The sequence below is a fragment of the Pongo pygmaeus genome, chromosome 6, assembly GCF_028885625.2.
Source record: "Pongo pygmaeus isolate AG05252 chromosome 6, NHGRI_mPonPyg2-v2.0_pri, whole genome shotgun sequence".
In the NCBI taxonomy this organism is placed as follows: domain Eukaryota; kingdom Metazoa; phylum Chordata; class Mammalia; order Primates; family Hominidae; genus Pongo; species Pongo pygmaeus.
Window position 1 is genome coordinate 41413283 of NC_072379.2, and position 27193 is coordinate 41440475.

Sequence of the window (27193 nt, forward strand, 5' to 3'; positions counted from 1 at the left end):
GAGATAAAGCCCCTCTACCTGCTCTAGGGACCCCTCAGGACCAGCATCTGCCCCCAGCCAGACCTGACCAGGGCCTCTCGGTCCCCAGAAAACCCAGGCAGGGGTCCTAGCAAGCCCAAGGCAGAAGGAAAACAGAAGAGAGAGAAATCTTCCCCGTCATCCTCAAACCGATGGGTCAGGGGTGGAAAGTGCCCAAGGGGCTGCGAGTAGCCAGACAAGTCCCTCCTCCTGTCAGGCCCCTCTCCTATTGTAACACTCTCTAAGCCCCCTGAGCACTGACATTCTGGGATTCCAGAACCTCAGTTGTTCCCTATCTGTACAATATGTACAGGCGACTCATCAATCCCAAGAGATGCACTGTCTCTCTGAATAACATGAAACAAAACAGGAAATTCCAGAAGTAAGGTAACTTTACTCAGATAAAACAGTTGGTAGCAGATAGAGGCCACAAGCTCATGGGATGCCATTCCAGAGGGCCCCTCACCCACAGAGGAGCCCCTGTAGGAAGGAGGCCCAGGCCCCATCTGCACAGCAAGCCCCGGTGAGGGGCTCTAACACACCCCCACTCCAGCCTCTGGTCATGGACACAGCCCATAGTGGGCACAGCATCATGATGGAATGGACTCTGTAGGCCACGCATGGCTCCTGGGAACCCCCAGCCCCTCCCTTCTCCTCCCAGCCTTTCCAGCTGTCTTCCCACCAGGAGGGCTCGGAGGTCACAGCACGGAACGTCTTCCAAGAGCCCCTGCCTGTCTTTCTGCCTGGATGTAGGCAGGAGCTGCAGCTGGTGCAGGAGCCAGGGCAGGAACCAGAGATGGGGTCAAGCCAGGAGTCCTAGTCCAAGCAGGGCCTAAACTGCGGCTAAGGCTAGGCTGGATTCTGTGCTAAGAAATAGCATAGACACCTCCAGGCAGAGGCTCCGGCCCAGCTTGCGGAGCACAGGATGCAGCAGGTGATTTCTGTGCCCAGCACACAAGCTCCGGCCTTATCACATTTTCCTCCACTGGCCCTAGAACGAGCAAAGAGCTTGGGCGGATAGCCTGAGCCTCAGCCAGGGAGCAGGCTGGCCTCGAGGGAGCAGATCAGCCCAGGAAGGGAGGGGTCTGCCCATGACCAGGTGGGGTGTGGCCACAGTAGCTGGAGATTGGCAGCAACCACCCGCTCTCCCATCCCCAGGGAACTTTCTTCCAGCTTGCCAGGTGTGACCCACTCCATCTCACCCGGACCCTCACAGCAGCGTGTCGGTGCGTTTGCTGCGCCACACCACCAAGCCAGCCATGGCAACAGTCAGAATGACGGGTATAACGATCAGCGGGATGAGAATCTCGTCTGGGGGATCCTCCAAGTGGACCCTGTCCACGGTGCAGTTGGAGAAGAACTGCCTGTGGATGCCGGTGATGAAGCCCTGAGCCAGGGGGTTGGGCCAGTAGCAGCCCACAATGTTGGCCTCCATCTCGGTGCAGTTGGTGAAACTCTCATAGTACCTGCAAAAGCAGAGAGGGTGAAAGCCAGGCTCTCGCCATCCCCCCTCACACCTGCCCTGACCTGAGGCCAGGAAGATGGGTGGGGTGGTTTGGGTACAGTCCCATTTGGCCACCTATTCACACCCCAGCCTTGGAAAATCCCCACTCTGGCCACAGGGTCATCTGTGCCCATGACCCACTCCGTGTGTCCCCTGCCCACATTTGCATCACAATGACCATGACTTGCTGCCTTTGAGGCCATGAGCTCCCAGGATCCAGGGTCTCAGCCCAGCTTCCCTGGACCTCCAAGCACTATGCAGGTCTGCCCAGAGGACACACCAAGCCATGCTTCTCCAGGGCCAAAGGGTGCCTGGATCATGGCCACTTGGACCTGCAAAGCCTTCATCATCCAGGATACCCTAAGAGCCCGAGAGGAGGGTCTCTCTGAGGCCAGGGGCCAGCCACCTCCTAATCAAGTCAGCCTGTCCTCATGTGCCAGGTGGTGGCCAAGTGGGAGTCAGACCTGTGAGCCCCAGTCCCTGCCTCTTCATCTCCTACTCAGAAGTTGCCTCCTTCGGCCCCATCTAGCAGGACATGTGGAGCCCCCTCCTGTGGGTCCCCCTGTCCATGAGATCAAAGATGAGAAGGGCACTCAGCAAACCACTCATGATGCTCCATGCCCACCCAGCACACGCTCTGGACAGTCCTCATGCTGACCAAGGGCTACAGCCACCGAGACCCAGAGGTCAACTCAGCATAAAGGACTTCCCAGCCACACCTGTTCCAATGGGCAGCCTGTGGAGGTGATGACCTCCCTGTCATTGGGGTCTGCAAGGCCTAGAGTGGCAGCCACTTATTCAGGATGTTCTAGACAAAGCTAGATGGACTCCTGCCCAGATGCCACCCCCTCTGTGCAGGGCTAGCACCTCCCCACGTCTGTGCTGCATGAGGACAGATGCAGGAGTGTGAAGGGTCCTGCCTCGGCTTCCCCATGGGAAAGTAGCCCATCTCCTCCTTCCTGCACTGTCCCAGGAGGGAGCCACTGATCTGGCCCATCAACAGGAAAGAGCTGCTTCCTGCATGGAACATCATCTGGGCGTAGATTTCCCAAAGCATCAGAAAGCGGTAGGAAACAGGGACTCTGACCTACTCCACCCAGGGTTCTCCTGGTCTCCCAACCCCATGCCCCAGGAAGGGTCTGGGAAGCCCAGGTACAGTCACTCAACCCAGCTCCTGACTGATCCCAGGCTGGCTCTCAGCACCTTGGAATGTAGGTCAGACACACACCTGTGCCTTTCCAAGTAGTGTCAGCAGAGAACAGCCAGAGCAAAAGGAACAGCCTTGAATCCAAGTACAGAGCTGTTGGCTCTCCTGGGCCTCAGCCACAATGCAGCACCTGCCCAGGCATTAGAGACACCTCAACAGCTAGGTCCATGGACAAATCCTCATCTCCCCTGACCTGCTTCTCCCACAGGGCCTCAGATTCAGTGGCCTGCTGTCCACCCCAACCCCCACCAGCTGATCCAGGAGCTGGGGAGCCGTCTAACAACACCCTGCAACAGTCTTCACCTTCAGAAGTTCCCAGCATCTATGTGTGTGATGAGAATCACATGCGGTAACCTCTGTGCCTCCAAAGTCATTCCACTGAACTGCTACCCAGGAATGCCACCCCCAACAACCATCCCCAGGGCTGAGATGAGCCAGACAGACCCTGGAGAAGACCCTCTGTGGACAGCGAGTCTACAGGGCAAGAGGAGTGATGTGCAGCCCCAGAACCGTCCCAAGAGGAGGTGAGGCAGGGCTGAAAGCCCCTGCTGTTCCCAAATCCCACTCCCAGCCAAAGCTAGGCCACATGGAGAAGCCCACGGAGCAGAGGTAATCCCAGAAGATTACCCAGAAGTGGCTTCAGGCTCAGGTTGCAGAGCCAACATGGCAGGGCCTCTCCAACTCCAGCTCAGCCACTCACCATCTTTGTGATATGGGCCATGTCATTTATCCTCCCTGGACCTCAGTTTCCTCATCTGTAAGTGGGTTTAATAACACTTATCCAATCAGGTGGCTGAGAGAACCAAATGAGTTGAGGTCCATGTGCCTCGGCAAGTGCCTGGCACAGAGAAGGTCATGGGGTGAGCCCACCCCAGCTGTTAGGTTTGGGGCAGAGCTGAGCACAGCACCCGTCTCTGAGGATCCACAAAATCTGCATTTTTGTCACATAGCTAGAGAGGTCCACATTCAGTGCTTCTCTAGAAAACCGGAAACTACTTATGATTTATTCATCCCCTGGATAATCTGGGGCCTCCCCACTCCTCCTTCAGTCAGGCTCCCCAGAGCACTCTCCCTAAAAAAGATGCACCACAACCCAGGATGGGAAGGAGAGGAGCCCAGCAGGCTGGAAGCCGGGCAAACCCCCCAGTCAGACTCCCTCTCCCCCCACCCACCTCTGGGGTGTTTGCCCACCTTGCTTTATGTTTCACCACCTGAGTGTGTGTTCCCAGGCAATATAGTGTTGCATTTGGAAATCCCATAGCAATGCTCCTTAACTGGGTACAGAAGGAGCCCATTGCTGCTGTTGGAGAGAGGTTCCCAGGAGAGGACACGCTCTGGTTGCCCCAACGGGCAATGAGACCCCTCCCCAGAGAAGGCCACAGGCAGGCCACGGGCGAGTTTGGGGAATAGGGTCTTCCCAGCCATGACTCGACTCCTGATGGGGCCATCATGTGGACCAGTCCTATTGAGGGGAGCAAGCCACCTCTCCTCTAAGCTCACCAAGGCCCATCCTGCTTCAGTGGGGACCAAAGCAGAACGAACATTCAGGGGAAAGAGAGGAGCGTCCTTTGTTCTTGACTGAGCTGAGCTGCAGCACATGGGCAGGCAGTCGCCATGTCAGGTAAGCATCAGGTGCCCTCCACGTGGGCAAGGCTGCCTCCACCCGGGGCGTAGTGCCACGCTGGGGCACCGCCCTCCCTGGGGCTTCCCTCTCCTGCCTTGGCTCTGCTCCCCAAATCTCACAGCTTCCTTTGTCGTGGTTTGCTCCACAGCTTGGCGCACAGCCGCCAGAGCTTGAGAAAGGTGTGTGGGAATCAGATGCTGGAGGTGCCACACGTCTGACAGTATTTTCATTTCTCCCTAATTAGTGAACAAATTGGCAGGAAGTAGCACACCAGCTGAGAAATCACAGTCCGAAATTCTCAGGTCCTTGCATCCCACAGTCCTCGGCTTCCAGGGCTGCGGTGGGGGAACCTGAAGGCCTCTGATCCCCTCATCTCCAACCTGGAGCTCATTTTTTTCTTCCTTCTGGATAGGTGTAGAAGTTTTCCTTTGTTTCCACAGCTCTGATATTCCAGGGTCCATGTGGGACATTTTCCTCCCTCGTGCCAGTACTGGGCAAGCCCTCACCGGCTGCCAGCTCATGCCCTCAGCCCCTGGCAAGGGCCCTTTATCCCTCCATTCTCCTGTTCTCTTTCTAGAATTCCTACTATCTTGGTGTTACACCTGGACTGACCACTGACCTCCTGATCATCTTCTCCGTCTCTGTCTCCTATTCCTGGGAGATTTCCTCAACATCTCCCTTCCAACCTTTCTATTCCATTTCACTTCTATGGCATCCTCCATTTCTAAAGCTCTTTCTTTGTTCTCATTCATCACATGAGATATAGTTGTTTGCCCTCTGAAGATATCAGTCGTGACGTTTGGAGTTTTCTTCTTGGTGCGTGGCCCCCGGGGTTGCTTGGTTCCATCTCTCTGGTCTCTGTCCTTCAGGGTCAGAGCCTTAGATCAGATTTCCAGGGACCCTGCTTGGACACTCGTGACTGGGAGTGGGGACTGAGAGCTGATGCGACACTGGGACCCTGCAGAAGAGCTTGTCCCCAGAGCTTCCAGGGGTTAGGGGGATCACTGCTTCTAGGTCCTTCTCTTGACTGGTCTCATTCCTCAGAAAGGACACTCCAATCCTACCCTAGACCACCCTCCTGGACCAGTGGCAAAAGATAATGCGTACTAGCCGCTTTCTCCAGCCTCCCTCTCTAGGACACCATGCCACGTTCTCAATTACGTGGGGAGGCCCAGAAACCCTGGTGTCACCAGCTCCAAGAATACACCTCCAGTGTCCAGCTGGGGTGGAGGAGGGCTCTGGACACCTCACTGCTTCTCAGCCACTCTTGCCACTCTCTTGGGAGCTGGTGCTGCCAGCCGGGTCTTGGGAGGCCTCCACAATGTCAACCTGGCTGTTCCCAGCTCCCCTTTTCCAGCATCTGACTTCACCAAGGGCACTCAGTCAGTGGCTCTTGCCCACTCACTCACTGACTCCTAAATGCCCATCGGGTTGCCTCCACTCCTGTCCTCCCAACCCAGGGCTGGACGTCTCTATTTAGTCTCTTTACCGAGGCTTTAGCAGGTTACAGAGAGGAGCGAGACCAGAAGCTATGAAGCCATGACCTCCTCCTCTTCCCTGACTCCACCCCCACCCGTGGGTCCATTCCAGGCCTGTGTCCAGGCTCACTGAGGACCAGGAGGAGCCTGCAAAACCCCTTCCTGAATCCCAGCACCCCTTCCCGGCAGACTCAGAATTCCATTCCACGTGGTTCAGCAAGCAGTTCCCCCACACGGTGGGGCTGCAGATGTGACAGCCTCAAGGAGCCCCCATCTCCTGGGCCACCAGAATGGCCAGGGCTGGGGAGGCTTCCTGGGGCAGGTCCATGGTCAGTGTCTCTACAGAAGGCAGGGGCTGGGGTGCTAACGTGCAAAAGCATGAGGCCAGCATATTTTGGGTCTGGCAGCAGCCACCAGGGGGTGGCACAAGACTGCAAAGCCAGAGGTAGAGTGGAGTGGGGCAGAGGACTGTGAGGCCATGAGCGATTTCCAAGGAGGTAAGGAGATGAAAAACTTGGGAAGCTTCTAGAACAAGGGGCCCTCCCTTCACTATGAGGTGTTGTCCACAATTACACCTGGTATAAACCATTGGAACCCAATTCCTCTAAGTCCTCTGACCACTGAAGACAGACCCAGCCATGACTGGTGCTGTAAGAAAGACACACATGAAAATGTCCACCCAGCTCCAGCTGTAAGGAGAGGCAGAGCACCCTCCAGGCAAGGCATCCCCCAGGCCAGGGCACCCCCTGGGGTAGGGCAACACCCGCCCCTGGGAGAGTGCACCCCCCCAGGCCAGGCCACCCGCAAACTGGACACTCCCCGGGCAGGACACCCTCCAGGCACAGCATCCCCCAGACAGGGCACTCCCAGGCCAGGGAACCCCCGAACTGGACACTCCCAAGGCAGGGCACTAATCTGGATCAGGAGGAAAAGCAGGCATGGGGAGGATTCCCAAATAACAGAGGAGAGGGAGAAGCAGAGGCACAGTGTAGAATTGCTAGAACATCAGAGTGAGGATGCGGAATGGGGGATAGGAAGCTGGGAACCCGCTGTGGGTGTGGGGAGCACAAATGCCGTGGGCAGGGGCGGGGCATGGGCTGGGCTGTGAGTGATGTGCCAGCGGGATGTGGGTGGGGTGGCCAGAGCCAAGAGCAGAGTGTGAATAGGAGCGTGGTTGGGGCCCTGGGCAAAGTGTGGGGCAGCACATTGAAAGGGCTGTGGGTGGCCTACGGTGGGTTGTGGGTGGGGCATGGGTGGGGCCTTGGGTAGAGTGCGGTCAGGCTGTGGTCAGGCAGCGGTTGGGCAGTGGGCAGCGCTGTGGTCAGAGCAAATCCCACACCCAGCAGTGGCACTCACACGATGAACTCGGACAGGTTGCACCACTTCCAGACGTCCACCTTGCCCATCATGTCTGCGAAAGCCTTCCCACACAGGGGCAGCCTCTCCAACATGCCTGTCTCGTTGCAGCCGCCTGCTCTGGGACACCCACCTGGAGAGGGGACAGCCATAAGAATTCCATTGCAGTTCACACTGGGGGTGCCAGGACAGGGTAGGCCCGAGGGGCCATAACTTGAGTACTCACTAGCAAGGCTCTGTTTGCAAGCCTGAGACCTTTCCAGTGGAGTCCTTCACCCTCCACCCTGACCTACCTGTCAGTGCAGAAAGGAGGCTCCACACAGGGACCTGTCGCCAAGACAGGACAAGTCCACCTTTTCACTTCACTGCCTCACAGGCAGTGACACAGGGAGGGATCAGGCAGTGAGACCCTGGGCCAAACTCCTTGGGAGGTGGTGTGAGGGTCTCAGGCAGTTCAGGGCTGGCAAAGAGGCTCCAGTTCCAGCTTAGGAGTCCCAGGACCTGGGAACATCCTGAGGACTGTAAGACCTGGGGACCATCCCACTGCCTGCAGGGGTGGCAGAGGAGGGCCCCAGGCCAGTAAAAACCACCCCCTCCCGGTCAAAGGCCCCCTCCGATTCTGGGAAACCAGGGGCTGAGGCCACTGCAGGGACTCATGTTCCCAGCAATGAGAATGAGTCCTTTGGACTTTCTCAGGGTCTGACACAAGCTGCTTGTCCCAGGATTTCCCCACTGCCCTTCCCAACCTCTGCCCACCAAAACATCCCCTCCCCTTCCTCCTCATGCCTTTGCTCCACACATTTCCCCATGGGGAACATCCTCCCTCCCACTGAGCAATGCCCCCTGTCCTTCAGGGCCTGTCTCCGCGGTCATCCCATTTCCAGATGACAGGACCTCCCTGCTCCTAAACTTCCCTCACCTGACCTCTGCTTTGGTGCTCATCATATACTCAAGAGAGACCCCAGGCACATTTGTCTCAGGGGTGTGTGTGTGTGTGTGTGTGTGTGTGTGTGTCCACGCACAGCCCTACTGTCTGTGTCTTGGTGTGTGTGCATGTGTGTGTGTAGGTACACAGCCCTGTCATCTATATCTTAGTGTGTATGTGTATGTATACATGTGCATGTGTGAACACAGCCCTGTCATCTGTGTTCCAGCGGCCAGTGCTGGGCTAGAGGAAATACCATGAAGAAGCAGATAAGAAAGTGGTTCCAGATTGACATGGGACAGACCTGGCTCACACCCACACTTCACTGGTTACCAGCTCAACCTCAGTTTCCCCATCTGCAAGATAAGGGATATAGGCCCCACCTCACAAGGAGGTTGAGCTGGCTAACTTATGTCTGAAATGCTCAGTGCCACCTCCAGGAACGTATCATTCATTCATTCCCTCAATAAGTCTTGGCTGAATGATAGGGAAAGCAGTGAGCATTTCAGAGTCTGATCTTCTTCCATGTGTGGCTCACCCTGGGCACTGAGCAAGTGCTGAATAAGTCACTTTAATACGGAAATGGCAGGTTTAGACAGGACCACTTTCTGGTGCAGCGACCTGTTCCACCAGACCACAGCATCCCAGACACTCCTCAAGAGGCATAGCCTGCTTAATCCTAACATTAGGGAAGACCCTGGAAGCCCCTTGGTTGAACAAGGGCCTGAAGCCAGCAAAAGGGAGTAGCCTGCCTGAGGCCAAAGGAAGGCTGGAGGGGTCCAGATCCCAGGGTTAAGGGAACTGGCATGCTCAGCCCACCCCCACCTGCAGCAGAACACCTGGAGCACATACAGAGGACAGGTGTTAACTGGAACCCCACAGAGGAGAACACAAAAGGGCTTGCCAGCTGTTCAGGGTCGTGGGTTCCCAGACTCAAGGCACCTTCTTCCCTTTGTGACTGCCCAAACCTATACCTCAGAATCCAGGCTGACAGCACTGAGAAGGGCCCCTGGGGGTCACAGGTGGTAAAGTTGTACAGGGGACTCGCAGGTCCCAGCAGGTGGTCTGAGAAGCCTGTGTAGGCACTCACATCTCCCCTTCTGTCTATGCAAGCTTCCCCAGGACCCAGGGCATCTTGAGGCCCCAGGGAACCCTGGGGATGGGAAGCACACAGGCTGTGGCTCAGTGGTCAGCCTGCTGCCATGTGTAAGCAGATGGCAAGGATACAGGCTGGGTGAAGTCACCACCATGGCCCCTGGACACAGGGTCAGTGACTCCCTCTCCCAGAACAGGTGTTTCAGGGCCTTCTGGCCACTCTGCATGGTTTCCAGCACCTGGCATGTCCCTGACCCCCACGTTCGCTTGTCTCATCAGCACAGCTGCAGGCCTGGCTTCTCTGAAAGGCCACACATCCCACTTAGGGCCCCAACCCCTGAGTGAGCCTCTGGGGTGCTCATCTCTCTTCACAGAAAGGCCATGTGCTCATTCTGTGTCTGTCCCATCCCCGCGTGTAGCACAGGTCCCCTACATGGTCCCACACGGTCTGCACATGGAGATGGTGGCTCAGTACCCACTGTCACCCCAGTGAAATTTATCCAAAGATTTAGCAAAACATGCTGGACCACTGCTATCATGCGTTGCGGACTGTGTTGGATCCTTGGACAAGGGAAGAGGGAGAGGGTCTGGTTCCTGTCTTCAGGACCTGCCATCTAGGGTCCAGGTGGCAAGAGGAAGACACAGGGATCTCAGTCCAACTAGGGGAGTGACTGAAGATAGAGCACATAACAGATGGGGCAGAACCCAGGACAGAGTGTCAGGAAGTCTCACCAAGATGCACAGGCCATATAGGGGCTGCGCGTACAGGCAGCCACAGTCAGAAGGAGACCTGAGCTCCGATGTCAGTGGCGGGAAGGGGGCATGACCAGGGCTGCATCAGGACCACTGAAAGGGATGGTGCAGTGGCTATAGGGGGCTAAAAAATGCACAGGCCCCATCGGGATCACCTAAGAGGACTTGAGCTGCCCGGGTAGCAGGAGGAGCGTGGAGCAAGATGGGTCCAGGTGCCCAAAGCAACATGGCTTCAGCAAATACCAGTCAATGGCCCAGAGATGGGCCAAGAACAGCAGCCAGTGTGGGGACAGTGACCAGCCACACACATGAGGGCTTGCTGAGGCCATGGGAGTCAGGAGGTCCCTGAGGACCCAGCCTGTACTTTCCCTGGCCCTTAGGCCCCTGTCATCTGTCCCAGGCATCACAGCAGACCCCAAGGGCACTATAACACCCACTACACAGATGGAGAGGCTGATGCCCAGAAAGGTTAAGTGTCTCCCAGGGTCACACAGCTTTGGGGTAGTCATCTGTGCATGCCAGACCTGCTGTCTTCACCCACAGTACCCAAGACCCTCCTGGCTCACTCCTCCAGCCAAAGCACGGTGTTCCCCATCCTGTCTGCTCTCACTGGGCCTTGTCCATTTCCTCAGCTGGGAGTGCCCACTCCCATCTCCCTAGGAGGAAATCCACAGCCCCCACCAACACCCCCACCTCACCCCTCTCCTTGGCGACTGGGCCCCACTGCTCCCCTGCTGTCAAGGCTCTGCTATGTGTGTCTGCCCTCCTCCCAGCTCAGGCCTAGTGTCAGGAGGTCCACAGCAGCATTTGCGCCATGAATGTGAGGACCCCAGGATGGTAGCAGTTGAAGCAGTGTGAGCTGTGGGCAAAGTTGCTGACAGCCCTGCTCCTTGCGGTCCTCCCCACACTATCAGAAGTGGCAGAAACCTACAGAGGCTACAGGGAAAGCTACAGCTTTCCCCCAATGGGCAGTCAGCTCCATGCTGGGGTTTCCTCCACTTCCCAAAGCCCATCAGGGCTCACTGGGCACTGGGAAACTTGCACGTAAAAACCACTGCCCACCACCTCCTGCTCAGCTGTCCACAGACACAGCTGGGACCTTCATAGGGAGAAGCCCACTTGGTCCCCACAGCCACCTCAAGGCATGTGTCCTTCCTTCCACAAAAGCAATATTAGAGAGGCCACATCCTTCACCCAAAATCCCAGTTTGTTAGCAGCAGCCTGGACAATAGCCCAGGGTCCTGACACCTGGGCACCACCCACAGCTTCTGATGGACACCGCTTGCAGCTATAGTGTGGATTTTGTAAAAGGCTTATACAAGCCTCACTATATCCTTGTAGAGAAGATAAACAGACACACTTCCATGTCCAGTCAAATGGCAGATGTCTGGACAAACTTTCTACTGAAAACAACTGAAAGCCCGGATAAAATATAAACCATACATTCATAAAATCATCAAGGAGCTGACAAGATGGCAAGAAATTATCAAGCTAAAGACTAGATGGAGTGGAACCCAGAGGGCCATGGATTTGTTGCCCTGGAGGCATCTTCCCAGCCTGGAAAACTGGGGGTGGATAAAGGCCAAGATGAGAAGTCTAATGAAAGGCCCCATAAACTGACATTCAGAGGTAGGTGAACCAGAAATAACTCTTCACCCTCGGCCAAGTAGGAGGAATGGGACCTGGCACTGAGCAGGGAGGGGGAACCCTCTCTGAGAAGTCATAAGCAAGGCTGACCTTCTTGTGGATTCACAGCCCAAATTCACATGACCTGGATGGACCCAGGGAAACCCCAAGTTTAAACTGATCATCATGGACAAGCCCCCGCAGGAGCAAATAAACCCAAACGCTCTCAGAGGGAGGCATCATCACTGCAGCCCTCAGAAAGCTGCCATAATTAACTTCCCAAGGAAAACGAGCAGCTCACAATCAAAAATCAACTAAGTATAACCTCAATAGAAAGACCCAACAAGGTGAAACCCTGTCTCTACTAAAAATACAAAAATTAGCCAGACAAGGAGGCGTGCACCTGTGGTCCCAGCTACTCGGGAAGCTGAGGTATGAGAATCGCTTGAACCAAGGAGGCAGAGGTGGCAGTGAGCCAAGATCGTGCCACTGCACTCTAGCCTGGGTGACAGAGTGAGACTCTGTCAAAAGAAAAGAAAAGAAACTCAACAAGGGGGTACAGCCTTCTGGGATGGTGATATGAGAAGCTCATCCTAAGGGCACACATCAAATGAAGAAGGTTATTCAAGAAAATCTAGCACATCTCAGGAAGAATAGTGAGAATCTGTGACATTTGAGCTACAACCTGCTCCCACTCCACACCCCAGTTCTGGCTGTAGAGCCTGTACTCCAGTGGGTGCAACCACAAGTGGAGGTTCTCTCTAACCCAGCTCCCAGTCCTGGGCTACAGTTTCACCGTGGGACAAGCAGGCATGTCCCTCACAGCTCCATGTTGCAGAAGGTCTCTTTTTTCTGGGCAGATGAGGCCTAGAGGACTGAGGCTCCCTGCCCCACCCAGTCACCACTTCTAAGGTGGATTTCTGCACCAGGCATGGCAGGCCAAGAGTACTGGGGCCCCAACCACCCCACCCCAGCTCACTGGTAGGGTGGAGGCTCCACACTGAGAGGAGCAAGCCAAAATCAGGAACTACAGTGTCCCTCATGGGTGCCTGCTTGTGGAGCAGAGATGTCATTCTGGTAGAAGCAGGCCATTGTCCTATCCCCAAGTCCAATACAGTGCCAGGTCCTGCCCAGGGGAAGAGGCAGGCTGTAAGAAGAGACAGATATTTCCATAGCTTTTGCAGAAGAGACTGACTATATTTGGAACAGAGCAGAAGTCCATGCCTGAGGGTGTTGTCAAAAACAATGGAGGCAGGCGTGGCATCCCACACCTGTAATCCCATCACTTTGGGAGGCTGAGGTGGAAGGACTGCTCAAACCCAGGAGTCTGAGGCTACAGTGAGCCATGATCATGCCACTGCACTACAGCCTGGGTGACAGAGCAAGACCTTGTCTCAAAAAATAATAACAATAAATAAAATAATTTTTTATTAGACTAAAATAATTTTTAAAAAAAGAAAAAAAAATCAAAAAAGACATGAGACTTTGTTAAAGCCTGAATAGATTTTAAAGGATTATATAAATGTCCTCTGACCACAATGGAATAAAATTAGAAATCAAAAACAGGGTTGAGCGTGGTGGCTTACGCCTGTAATCCCAGCACTTTCGGAGGCTGAGGTGGGCAGCTCACCTGAGATCCAGAGTTCGAGACCAACCTGGACAACATGGAGAAACCCCATCTCTACTAACAATACAAAAATTAGCAGGACACGGTGGTGCACACCTGTAGACCCAGCTACTCAAGAGGCTGAGGCAGGAGAATCGCTTGAACCCAGGAGGCAGAGGTTGCAGTGAGCCGAGATCACACCATTGTACTCCAGCCTGGGCAACAGAGTGAAACTCTGTCACAAAAAAAAAAAAAAGAAAGAAGGAAATCAAAGATGGAAAGAATTTGGGGAAATTCACAAATATGTAGAAAATAAACAGCATTCCTAAATAACCAATGGGCCAAAGAAAATTTCACAAGGGAAATTAGATATGGTTTTGAGATGAATAAAAATAAAAGACACAACATATCAAAACTTAGAGAGATGCAGCTAAAACAGTACTTAGAGAAAAATTTTTAGTTGTAAAAACTTATATTTAAAAAAAAAAAAAGGCTGGACATGGTGACTCACTCTTAGAATCCCAGGTGGGATGGCTTGTGGCTGGGAGTTCCTGACCAGCCTGCGCACCATTGCGAAACCTTCATCTCTACAAAATAAAATTTTTTTAATTAGCCAGGCATAGTGGCACACCTGCAGTCCCAGCCAACAGGGAGACTGAGGTGGGAGGATCACTTGAGCCTAAGAGTTCAAGGCTGAAATGAGCCATGATCACACCACTGCACTCCAGCCTGGGTGACACAGCAAGACTCTGTCTCTAAAAAATAAATAAATAAATAAATAAATAAAATAAGGCCAGGCGCAGTGGCTCACGCCTGTAATCCCAGCACTTTGGAAGGCCGAGCCGGGCAGATCATGAGGTCAGGAGATCGAGATCATCCTGGCTAACACAGTGAAACCCCATCTCTAGTGAAAATACAAAAAACTAGCCAAGCATGGTGGCATGCACCTGTAGTCCTAGCTACTCGAGAGGTTGAGGCAGGAGAATCACTTGAACCCAGGAGGCAGAAGTTGCAGTGAGCCAAGATTGCACCACTGCACTCCAGCCTAGGCGACAGAGCAAGACTCCGTCTCAAAAATAAATAAATAAAAAATAAAAAGAATAAAGAAGAAAGATCTCAAATCAATTACCCAGCCTTCCACCCTAAGGCACCAGACAAAGAAGATCAAACTAAGCTTAAAGACAGCAGAAGAAAGGAAGAAATTAAGATTAGAGGAGAAATTAATGAACTACAAAATAGAAAAAAAATCAACAAAACCAAAAGCTCATTTAAAAAAAAAGCTTTTAAAAGATCAACAAATTGACAAACCTTTAACTAGACTTGCCGGGAAGAAAAGAGAGAGACACAAATTACTAAATCAGGGATGAAAGAGGAGACATCACTACATCACTACCTGTGTTAGAGAAATAAAAAAGATTATATGCAAATACTATGAACTGCTATATGCCAACAAAGTAGATAATGTCAATGAAACAGACAAATTCCTAGTAAGACATTGTTATGGAATGAACTGTGTCTCCCCTAAAAAAGATATATTGAAGTCCTAACGCCTAGTACACCTCAGATTCTGACCTTACTTGGAAATAGGGTCTCAACAGAGGTAATCAAGTTAAAACTAGGTCATTCGGGTAGACCTAATCCAACATGACTGGTATATTCTTATAAAAAGGAGAAATATGGACACAGAGAAAGACACACACAGAAAGAAGATGATGTGAAGACATTCAGGGAGAAGACAACAGTGTGAAGATGGAGGCAGAGATGGGAGTGATGCTACTACAAGCCAAGGAATGCCTGGGGCCACCGGAAGTTCAGGAAAGGCTGGGAAGGAGTGCCCAGCACCTGGGTTCTTCTGGCCTCCAGAATGGGTTTTAAGTCACCCAGATTATGGTACTTTGTTACAACCTAGGAAACTATTAAAGACATAAACTACTGAAATTAGTTCAAGAAGACATCAAAAATCTGAATAGGTCTATACTAAGTAAAGAGATTGAATTCTTAATTTTAAAATTTCTCCCAAAGATAATCCCAGGTATAGATGGCTTCTCTGACAAATTCTACCAAACACTGAAAGAAGAATTAACAGAAATCATTCACAAATTCTTCCAGAAAATAGAACAAGCAGCACTTCCCCATCTTCCAACTCATTCTCTGAAGCCAGTATAATCTTGACAGCAAAACCAAAGACATCATAAGAAAAGAAATCTATAGGCCAATATCACTTCTGAATATATATGTAAAAACCTTCGATACTAGCAAACTCAATCCAGCAACATATAAAAAGGGTTATACACCATGACCAAGAAGGTTTTATTTCAGCAATGCAAGGGTGGTTCAACATAAGAATGTCAATTCATGTAATACATCACATTAATAAATGAAGGGGGGGAAACCACATGATCATCTCAATTGATGCAGAAAAAGCATTTGACAAAATCCAATGTCCTTTCATGATTAAAAAACACTCAATATATTAGGAATGGAATGGAATGGAATTTCCTCAACATGATAATGACCATATATGAAATGCCCAGAGTTAACATAACCAATGATGAAAGACAAAGCTATCCTTTAAGATCAGGAACAAAACAAGGATGCCTGGTTTCAACACTTCTTTTCAACATAAGTACTGGAAGTTCTAGCCAGAGCAATTAAGCAAGAAGTGAAATAAAAGGCATCCAAGTTAGATAGGAAGAAGTAAAACTATCTCTATCACAGATGACATGATTTTATACGTAGAAAATCTAAAAGAATCAACATACAGACAGACACAGAGAGAGAGAGACTGTTACGGGTAATAAACTAACTCAGCAAAGTCGCAGGATACAAAATTAACACAAAAAAAAGTTGTATTTTTGTGCACTAGCAATGAATAATCCAAAAAGGAAACAAAGAAAACAATTCCAATTCCAATACAATCAAGAATAATAAAATTCTTAGTAACAAGTATAATTAAAAAGTACAAAACTTGTACTCCGAAAAGTATAAAACATTGTTGAAAGAATTTTTTTCTTTTTTTTGGAAACAGAGTCTCACTCTGTCACCCAAGCTGGAGTGCAGTGGCGCCATTTCGGCTCACTGGAACCTCTGCCTCCCAGCTTCAAGGGATTCTCATGCCTCACTCAGCCTCCTGAATAGTTGGGATTACAGGCACCTGCCACCTGCCCAGCTAATTTTTTGTATTTTTAGTAGAGACGGGGTTTCACCATGTAGGCCAGGCTGGTCTCGAACTACTGACCTCAGGTGATCCACCAGCCTCGGACTCCCAAAGTGCTGGGATTACAGGCATGAACCACCATGCCAGGCCTGTTGAAAGAAATTTTAAAAGATCTACATAAATAGAAAGATATCCTACATTACACATTGGGACACTTAACTGTTAAGATGTCAGTACTACCTAAAGTGATATACAAACTCAATGCAATTCCTATCAAAATCGCAGCTGGCCCATTCCAGTTAATTGATGAGCTGATCCTAAAGTTTCTATGGAAAAGCGAGGGACACAAAATAGCCAAAACAATCATGAAAAAGAACAAAGTTGGCCAGGCGCAGTGGCTCACGCCTGTAATCCCAGCACTTTGGGAGGCCAAGGCAGGTGGATCACCTGAGGTTGGGAGTTGGAGACCAGCCTGACCAACATGGAGAAACCCCGTCTCTACTAAAAATACAAAATTAGCCAGGCGTGGTGGCGCATGCCTGTAATCCCAGCTACTTGGGAAGCCTCAGGAGAGGCTTCCCAAGGCAGGAGGCAGGAGAATCCCTTGAACCCGGGAGGCAGAGGTTGCGGTGAGCCAAGATCGCTCCATTGCACTCCAGCCTGGACAACAAAAGTGAAACTCCGTCTCAAAAAAAAAAAAAAAAGAACAAAGTTGTAGGACTCACACGTCCCAATCTTACAACTTACAACATGGCAACAGTAATCAAGATAGCATGGTACTGGCATAAGGTTAGCTAAATAGATCAATGGAATAGAATTCAGAGTCCAGGAATACACCCTCACACTTATGATAAATTGATTTTCTACAAAGGTACCAAGACAATTCACCAGAGAAAGAATACTCTTTTCAACAAATGGTACTGGGACAACTGGATATACACTTGCAAAAGAATAAAGTCGGACCCTTCTCACCTCATACATGAAAATTAACTCAAAATGGATCACAGGCCAGGCGCCGTGGCTCACGCAGGTAATCCCAGCACTTTGGGAGGCCGTGGCGGGCGGATCACGAGGTCAGGAGATCGAGACCATCCTGGCTAACACGGTGAAACCCCGTCTCTACTAAAAGTACAAAAAATTAGCCGGGCGTGGTAGCGGGCACCTGTAGTCCCAGCTACTACGGAGGCTGAGGCAGGAGAATGGCGTGAACCCAGGAGGCGGAGCTTGCAGTGAGCCAAGATCGCACCACTGCACTCCAGCCTGGGCAACAAGGTAAGACTCTGTCTCAAAAAAAAAAAAAAAGGATCAAAGACCTACATGTAGAGCTAAATTATAAAACTCTTAGATTACCCAGCTATTCGGGAGGCTGAGGCACAAGAATCGCTTGAACCTGGGAGGCCGAGGTTACAGTGAGCTGAGATTACGCCACTGCACTCCAGTCTGGGCAACAAAGCAAGCCTCTGTCTCAAAAAATAAATAAATAGAAATATAAATAAATAAATAAAACTTTTAGAAAAATACAGGAGAAAATCTTTGTGCCCTTGTGTGAGAAAAAGCCTTCTTATACATGACACCAAAAACCCAAGAAACAAAAGAAAAATAGATAAATTAGACACATCAAATTTTAAAACTTCTGTACTTCAAAGGATAGCATCAAGAGAGTGAAAAGACAACCCACAGAATGAAAGAATATATATGCAAGTCGTATATCTGATAAAAGACTTGTATCCAAGTTACATAAAGAATTCTTACAACTCCATAATAAAGGGAAAAATAAACCAATTAAAAATGGACAAAGGATATGAATAGTCATTTCTACAAAAACATATATAAATGATCAATAAGCACATGAAAGACAATCAACATCATTAACCATCAAGGAAATGCAAATCAAACCACAATCACGTACCACTCACACCCACCAGAATGGCTATCATCAAAAAGGCAGTCAGACGTGATAGCACACACTTGTAACCCCAGACATTTGGGAGGCTGAAGTGGGAGGATGGCTTGAGGAGTCCGGGGTTGCAGTGAGCTATGATTGCACCACTGCACTCCAGACTAGGCAACAGAATGAGACCCTGTCTCAAAAAAAAAAAAAACGTGTTAGTGAGGACATGCAGAAATTGGAACCTTTATATACTACTGCTGATTGGAATGTAAAATGAAGCAGCCACGTTGGAAACTAGTCTAGCAGTTTCTCAAAATGTTAAATGTAGAGTTACCATATGACTACACAGTTCCACTCCTAAATTTATACCGCACATGTTCACACACAAATTTTTACATGAAGATTCATAACAGCATTATTCATCATAGCCAAAAGATGAAACAATGTCCATCAGCTGATGAATGGCTAGAATGTGGTATATCCATGTGATAGAATATTATTTGTACATAAAAGAGTGAAGTGCTAAAACATACCACTATATGAATGAACCTTAAAAACATTCTGCTGTGAGAGAAGCCAGTCACAAAATCTCACATATTATATGATGCCATTTACACTAAATGTGCAGAACAAGCAAATCTAGAGACAGAAAACATATTAGTGATTCCTTAAGGCTAAGGGGGTTGGAGGAAATAGGGAATGACTGCTAATGGGTAGGGGGTTTATTTTTGTGGTGACAACAACGTTCCATAATTGAGCATAGTGATGGTTGCAAAATTCTAGGAATGTACTAAAAAATATTGATGTATACTTTAAATGGGTGAATTGTGTGGTGTGTGAATTATATCTCAATAATGCTGGCTTTTTAAGGCACAATAAAAACTTTTTCAAACATACAAAAGGTGAAAGGAAATATCACCCACACACCCAAACTATAAGTAATGTTTAGGAAAGCCTATCAGAAGCCAATATGGACCTATGCAAAAGAATGGAGGGCATCAGAAATTTTAACTAAGTAAGTAAATATATAGAATTTTTCTCAATGTCTAAATTCTGTAAAAGATAATAATCATGTATTGTGAGATTTATAACTTTGATTTAAGTAAAATGTATGACAGCAATGGCATAAAGTTCAGGAGGGGAGAAATGAAAGGTTCTTAGGCTATCCATGAATCATTGTAATGTCACCTGAAGACAGATTGATAAGTTAAAGATGTATACCATAAACCCTGAACCAACCACTGGAGTAACAAAACAAAAAAAAAGAATTACACCCAATTAGCAAGGATGGAGGAGGAGGAGAAGGGCAAGAGGAAGAAGAAATGGAGTAATCATAATAAATACTAAGTCCAAAAGAAGGCAGAAAAGGAGAAAAGGGAGGAAAATAATTGATGGTACAATGGTAGATTTAAATCTAACCATATCAATAATCAGATTGAAAGTAAATGGTCTAAGCACTTCAACTAAGAAGCAAAGATTGTCAAACAAGAACAAAAAGTAACGTCCAACAGTAGACTGCCAATAAGAATCCAACTTTAAATGAAAAGACTCAAATAGGTTCAAAATAAAAGAGTGGGAAAAGACACATCTTGCTACCACTAATCAAAAGAAAGATGGAGTGGCTGTATTAACATCAGACAAAGTATGTTTTGGAGCAAAAAACATTACTAGAGATAAAGAGGGTCTTTTCAATACAATAAAGGGCTCAATTCATCAAGATGATGTAGCAATCCTAAATATGTATGCACCTAATAACAGCATCAAAACACACAAGGCAAAAACAGAACTACAAGAAGAAAATGACAAATCCACAATTTCACAATTACAATTGGAGAATTCTTTTTTTTTTTATTTTGAGACAAGGTCTCACTCTGTCACCATGGCTGGAGTACAGTGATGCAATCATGACTCACTGCAGCCTTCACTGCCTGGGCTTGAGCAATCCTCCCACCCCAGCCTCCTGAGTAGCTGGGAACACAGGCATGTGCCACCACACTCAGCTAATTTTTTTTTTTGTTGTTATTTGTAGAGACAAGATCTCATATTACCCAGGCTAGGCTCCAGCGATCCTCTCGCCTTGGCCTCCCAAAGTGCTGGAATTACAGGCATGAGCCACCGCACCCAGCAGATAACTGGAGAATACTCCTCTCTCAATAATTTACAAAACAAGTAGATAAAAATCAGGAAGCTATTAGAAAATATGAACAGAGGAGGAACAGAGGTGTCCAGGGCACAGGCAGGAGCACAGTGGAGCTGGGTATACTGTGTGTGGAGGGGTGGGGTACACACCATTGTGGGTGTAAAGGAAAGAAGAAGTGACTTTCCTTCTTCTTTCCTACCTGGGGAAAGGTAGACCCAGGGCAAGGTTGGAGCAGGATGTACAGGTCTTCAGAGTTTATTTAAAGTCTAATAGAAAGGCAGAAGTGGGTTTTCAGCCACAGTACTCTCCCACTTAACCCAAATAGGCCCTCTGAACCTTCACATCATGGAATTCTGGGCAAGCACCAGCCAGGACTGAAGCTGGCATCCCTTCAAGAGAAGCCTGTACCATCTCTGCAGGAAGGGAGGCCCATGTCCTTCTGAAGCTTGACCGTGCCACCCTCCAGATGCCCCACTGGCACGGAGCAAGAAGGCAGAGACCTCATCCTGTTTAGTTCCTGATTTGCTGTGTGACTCCAAGCAGGGCCCTTCACCTTTCTGGGCCTTTGTCTCCCCATCTGTAAAAAAGAGTGATTCTGATTCTGTGTGTTTTCATTGGTTAATAATTGTGCACCTACAAAATCTCTGTCAAGGTTAGCCTCCATCGGGCCCCAACTTCCTATTCCCACCACTGCTGACCCTAGCCTCCAGCTTGTCCCACCCATGAGCTGCTGCTCCAGGACCCTCTGGCTGCTGGCAGCACCTATCCCTCCTCCTCCACAATCAGACTGTCCCCCATCACCACAGCCTCCTTCCTAGACACCAGCAGCTCCCACTTCTGTGTGTCCCAAGCTGTTGACCCCAGGTTCTCTTGTAGCACAGCTCTAGACTCTGAAGTGCTTTGAAGGAACCAAAAAGTAATAAGAGACTCAAAAGTGAAGACATTCTTCTATAAGGCTGGTAGGGACCACCATTCATGAACCCACCCAGAAAGCCTTGAGGCTTGGGGGCTCTATCTCTAGTTCCTCTGGGCACTGTCATCTTTCAGGGCAGCCACCAGAGATAGGACAGACCCAGCAGAGTCAACTGCACAATAGGCTCACCCAGGCCACAGCCCAGGCCTATTGCATGGGAGCCTCTGGGGTGTGAAACCAAGAATTTATGTTTGTTAAAACCCCCAAGTGATTTGGACGTGGGGTCAAGGCTGAGACTGAGAGATGGAAAGCAATGTGTCTCAACTCAGATGTGCAGGCCATCACCTGAAGACCTCAAGCAATGTAGATTCCAGTCCAGCAGGCTTGGAGGCCAAAGCACTCATCTCTGCAAGCTCCAGGCAAGCCCCTTCTGCAGGTCCGAGGACCACACTCCAAGGACTAAGGGCATGGGGGATGGAAGAGCAGCAAGCAGGAGCCAGAAGACTCTAGGTGCTCACCTCAGCTCTGCCCCTGACCCTGACACTCACTCACTTGCCCCTCTGAGCCTCAATGTACCCATTCAGAAATGGAACCAGTGGCACCTACTTGGCAGACCCTTGCCCCATTTCTCTTTCCCTTCAGCCAGGCTCTCCACCTCCCTCAGCACTGACCAGTGCTCCCTTAATGCCCTGCTCTAAGTGTGGCCCAACCCGCCAAGCCCTACAACAGCCAGACAGGGCAGGTACTTAAAGACTGAAACCCTGTGGCAGGGTGGGTCAGCTGCCTGCTCAATTAGACAAGGCAGGGGAGTCAAGGTTCAAAGCCAGGCCACCTGCCCACAGAGCTGTCTCCAGGTGGAATGTCACCATTGCCTCAGACTGACACCCTCACTCCAATTCCCACCCTTGGTCTGCCAAGCAGGGCTGCATCCAAGGCTCACCTCCTTGCCCTGAGGGCTCCTGGCTGGAGTGGCCCCACTTAGCCCCGGTCCCCGATCCCCACCTTCCTTTCCTTCTCTCCCAGTGGGCACTTCCAAGCCCCATGCCAAGCCTGGGCTCTGCAACAGATTCTGGAATACAGGTCGGCATTGATCCTGGGAAGGGCCTGAAAAACATCATGCCTCCTTCACCACCTCCCTCAGTTTAGAGATGGGGCAATGGAGGCCGAAAAGAAAGCGACTTTCCCAAGGCCTCCCTCTGCCACCCTGCTCAACTGCACCTGCCAGCAGGCAAAAAGACAGCCCTGGCATAAGTGACCAAGGGGTGCAAGCCCCAGGGACCACGTGAAGCCACACGAGGACTAAGGTGGCCTGTGCACCTTCACCCTAAAGCTGCCCCTGCCTTGGACTCTGAAGGTTCGCCTAACTGCTCTCCACCTCCAGCTCCTGTCCTCATCCCTGGGTCTGGCATCATTCCCTAACAGATTCTCTCAGCACCCTTGGGTGGGTCTCCTGAGCTCCGCCCACCATCCCAATGGGCACGAGCAAGGCTAGCCCCACCCTGTCCCTCCTGGCCAGTGCCCACACCTGCAGCCTGGTCCACCTGGACCCCTAGGTCTGAATCTGAACCCCTAGACCTGGACCCCTTGGCCTGGTCCCCCCTCAGCCTGCTCTGACTGTCACCTATCAGACCACCAAGACCCAGCCCAGTTCTTCTTCCTCCTCTGCCTCCCCCTCCTTCCCCTTCTTCCTCTCTTCCTCCTTCCCCTGTCCCTCTTTACCCGCCTCCCCCTCCTCTGTTTCCTCTCCTCTCCTTCCTTCCTCCTCGTCCTGAAAGTCAGAATGAATCTGAACCACTGCCTTCTCCTCCCCAGCCCATTCCTAGGAGGTATTTGCCGCAGCCAGCCCAAGTCATGGCTATTCCTACGGCCCACCTCCCTACACAGGGCCTGTGTCTGCCGCATTTTCACATTAACCATGATGCTCTGAAACACAGCTCTGGGACAAGGTCCTGATAAGTATCCACTACCCTCAGGCAACTATTATTCTCCCTGAGCCCCTGATCTCCCTCACTGAACCAGGCAAAGATAGCATCAATTCCCCACCACCCCCAGTGCCAGGGCATTGCCCAGCCCCTCCCCCATGGCTCTACAAAGACCCACCCAGGTGGCACAGCTATCTAAAAAGAGAAGGAGGGGTCCCTGACAACATGCCCCTCCCTGAATCTCTGCATGCCCCAAATCTCTACATACTCCAGAATCTCCACATGCCCCATCGCAAGGACCTGGCCCAGGCAGATTGTAAATGTACCTTTGAGGACCACATGCCACCCTCAGGCGGGTGTTCTGGGATAACTTCTCTGCCCACAGAGGTGCTATGAGGATGCCTGTGACAGCACCAGCCCTGGGCCTGCACAAGGCAGGCACCCTGAGAAACCAAGTGCCCTCCCCAGGGAGCTCATTTCTAGGGCACATGAGGCTTGAGGGACTCCCAGAAAAACCTGACAACTCACCCAATGTTAGAACAATGGTGTAAAGACAGATTCCTGGCAACACCACAAAAGAGGGCCATTGCCAATCAAGCTACTGGCTGCATTAGTAAAGGTCGCAGGAACTGAATCAAAATAGAAATCCATTTTGGTTGGTTTCATTGGGAAACAAAGAACATGCCGGCCTGTGTTTCTTTTGTCTCAGGGACTTCCAGACGCCACCGAGAGATGATAAACAGCCAAACAGATGCATTTCCGCAAGAAAGGGCTTTGTGGCTAGTCATTTGGAAATGAAACACAGGCGCTCTCCCCCTCCTTGACAGAAAGCATCGACAAGACTGGCAAGTGGCTGCCATGGGCCACAGTCAGTCGACCTTGGGAGGCTGTGGATTCTGGGCAGTTCTGCCCCTGGTCTCTGCGGTTGGGCAACTTCCTCTCTACCCTCCAGATTTCTGTTTCCTTATGAAGAGTAGGTAAGAGCATGGAGGTCAGATAACCTCCAAGGAACCTCCAGTGCCAAAATTCTATGGGCCTCTTCTTGGCCAATCACCATCTTCAAGTCTTTTTTTTTTTTTGAGGCAGAGTCTCGCTTTGTCACCAGGCTAGAGTGCAATGGCGTGATTTCGGCTCACTGCAATCTCCGCCTCCCAGGTTCAAGCGATTCCCCTGCCTCAGCCTCCTGAGTAGCTGAGACTACAGGTATGCACCACCACACCCGGCTAATTTTTTGTATTTTTAGTAGAGACAGAGTTTCACCATGTTGGCCAGGATAGTCTCGATCTCCTGACCTCGAGATCTGCCTGCCTTGGCCTCCCAAAGTGCTGGGATTACAGGTGTGAGCGACCGCACTCGGCCGGCCACCTCCAAGTCTTTAATTCACCAGAGTTACTGCTATCCACCCACGGTCCTTGGGCCCACTTGATTCAGTAGAATCAATGTGACCACAGGTAACATGGTAGCAGGACATCATTTAATGATAAAAATGGTGGTACCATGTTCATATGCTTGCACACACAGGCACACACAATATGGTGCTCCATCTTTGGGTGCTGTGAGTGAGCCTCATGAGGCCCAGTGCAGTCACTGCTGGGTGCCTTCCCATACCTCCCCTTGTTTAAGCATGAACCCTTCCACCCCACAATCCCATGCCCAACACAAGGCAATAGGGACTAAACTGAATGAAATGAAACTGACGGTCTCAGCAGCCCTTTACAGGTTGCTATTATTACATCTACATTGCAGCTGGGAAACTGAGGCCAGTGAGTGCCTTATAATCTTGGGATCATGATCAGGATTTTCACCCAGATCAGAAGAGTCCAGTCAAGAGCTGGGCACCACAGCAAAGCGTCCTGTTGAGTAGACACCTGCTGGACTTCGCATCCCCACAGCCCCGCACAGCATCAAATGCTTTCTGGAAAAAGGTCTGGAATTCTCAAAGACGCCCCAGAGGCCAGCACCCTCCCTGCTGGTCCTCCTGAGCCAGTCCTCACTCAAGAGGAACCCACCCAACTCCTTCCTTCCAGGCACAGCAGCATCCAGGGCAGATGTGGGCTCGAGTCCCAGATACCTCTGACACATCGGCCTGGGACCATGAGCAAGTTTTACCTCTCTCTGAATCTCACTCTGGCCAGTCGAACACTGGGAGGGTCTGCTGAGAAGCTGGGCCTGGTCCCTATTCTGGCCGGGAGCGTGAACCCATGTCCCATTGGAGGGGGACAGTCAGGACCAACACAACAGGACAAAGAAGTGGCCCTCAGGAACTGGGTCCACGAGAGACAGGATTATTAAGAGGGGGGATTCTGTGCAGGCGGGAAGCCTGTGGTCCTTCTCAATTTGATACTGCAGATGGTAAGGAAAGTCTCAGCTTCTCCCAGAACGAATTCAGAGGACCTTCCTTCAACTAGAGCAACCAAGATCTCCACCTAAGGGGTGCTTACTGGAAGTTTGCTGAAATCCCAAATCAGCATGCTCCTGATTTCAGAAGCTGCCATGCACCTTTGCAGTTCAACACAAAATCCACCATATCCTAGGCTCCAGCCCTGGAACACCAAATGAAGCCACACATGTTCTGCACACCAAGACCTCTTCAATGGAAGGAAAATTACCACTGAGTTTGGTCCACCCTTTTCCCACCTCCCTTACCAAATCCCAGATCATCAAAACAGACCCAACTCTGCATCTTACAGCCAGGGAAACTGGGGACCACCAGGCCAGGGCCCTCCATCACCAGTGTCCCCCCCTGAACCGGCCAGGCTCAGTCACCGCTTAGTGCACCCCAGCCCTCAGCAAGCAGTCTTCCCCAACAGCCCTTACACACATTCTCTCTCTCTCTCTCTCTCTCTCTCTCTCTCTCTCTTACTTTTTCTTGGATAATTTCTTTAGCAAGGTACTTCAAAACAAGCTTTATTTTAATCTATTTCCATTCTGTGAGCAATGGTTCTTCCTAGAGTCCTGATTTCTTGCCGAAGAAGGCATTAGGAGAGGATGGCTCAGAGAGTCGCCCCGCTTCCCCTCTCAGCCAGTTCCAGGACACACACAGGCGTCCACACACTGAAGGGCCCTGGGAGGACCAGCTACCCAGTCCGGAGTCCACCCGCCCACGCCCCTGTGAGTGATGGGCAGGCACTCAATGCCAGGACAGGGAGCTCACTACCTTACAGGCAGCCCACCCTTGGGGGTAAAGGGTAAGGAGCCAGACCTGGTCCGCCTCTTCTCGCCCACCCTGAGGCGACCCTAGAACCGGGACGTGGGGGGACATCACAACTAGGAGGAGCGGGGGCTGCCAGACCCCGCCGTCAGAAGACCCCGGAGGGGGCCCTGTGCCTCCCTTGCCCGCCAGAGTCCTTCGCCTTCAGCTTCTCCCGAGTGGAACCCTCCCGCAGAGCCCGGGGATCCCGCCAGGGTCACTGTGCGCCCCTCCCGAGCTCCGGGGCAAGGGAAGGACCGCGGCGCAGGTGTGGGAAGGCGCGGGTCCACGCGGGTCCCGTGAACCCCGAGAAGTGGGGGCGCCCCCGGTGCGGGCCGACGCCCCCTTACCGCAGAGCAGCAGCAGCAACGGGAGAAGTTGCGGGCGCCGCCGCGCTCCAGTCTCCATGGCTGGCCGGCCGCAGCTGGGTCACGCTCGGTCCCGCTGGGGGCGCGGCTGGGGGACGCCCGGATGGGGTTGGGGTGGGGCGGGGCCTCAGGGGGTCCGCCCTCAGGCCGCACCCCCAGACCACGCCTGTGGCCGTGCCCCGTTGCCTCCAGATGTGGGGTGCAGGCCCTGCAGGCGCGCCGGGTGGGAGGGACGGGGGCGGCTGGAGTCTGGGCTGGAATCTCAGCGGGGTGAGAGTGGAGTGAGGGCTGGGTTTCGAGCTGGGGACAAGCTGGGTTAAGGTGGGGTGCCGGCTGATGGGCTCTGAGGGCGGGGCTGGGGTGCTGAGCTGCAAAGGAGAGTTTTGGGAGCAGATTGTAGGGGCAGACTGGGAGATGAGC

At 51.2% G+C, this 27193-nt stretch overlaps 1 protein-coding gene across 1 annotated transcript; it reads right to left on the reverse strand.

Annotated features, from left to right (window-relative positions):
• Positions 1–392: 392 nt before the first annotated feature.
• Positions 393–26882, reverse strand: RAMP3 (receptor activity modifying protein 3). The gene is made up of 3 exons (XM_054496466.1): positions 26756–26882; positions 7188–7320; positions 393–1484 (listed from the first exon to the last, which is right to left on the reverse strand). The coding sequence occupies exons 1-3, from the start codon at positions 26811–26813 to the stop codon at positions 1229–1231; spliced, it is 447 nt and encodes a 148-aa protein (XP_054352441.1). The 5' UTR covers positions 26814–26882; the 3' UTR covers positions 393–1228.
• Between the last annotated feature and the right edge of the window lie 311 nt (positions 26883–27193).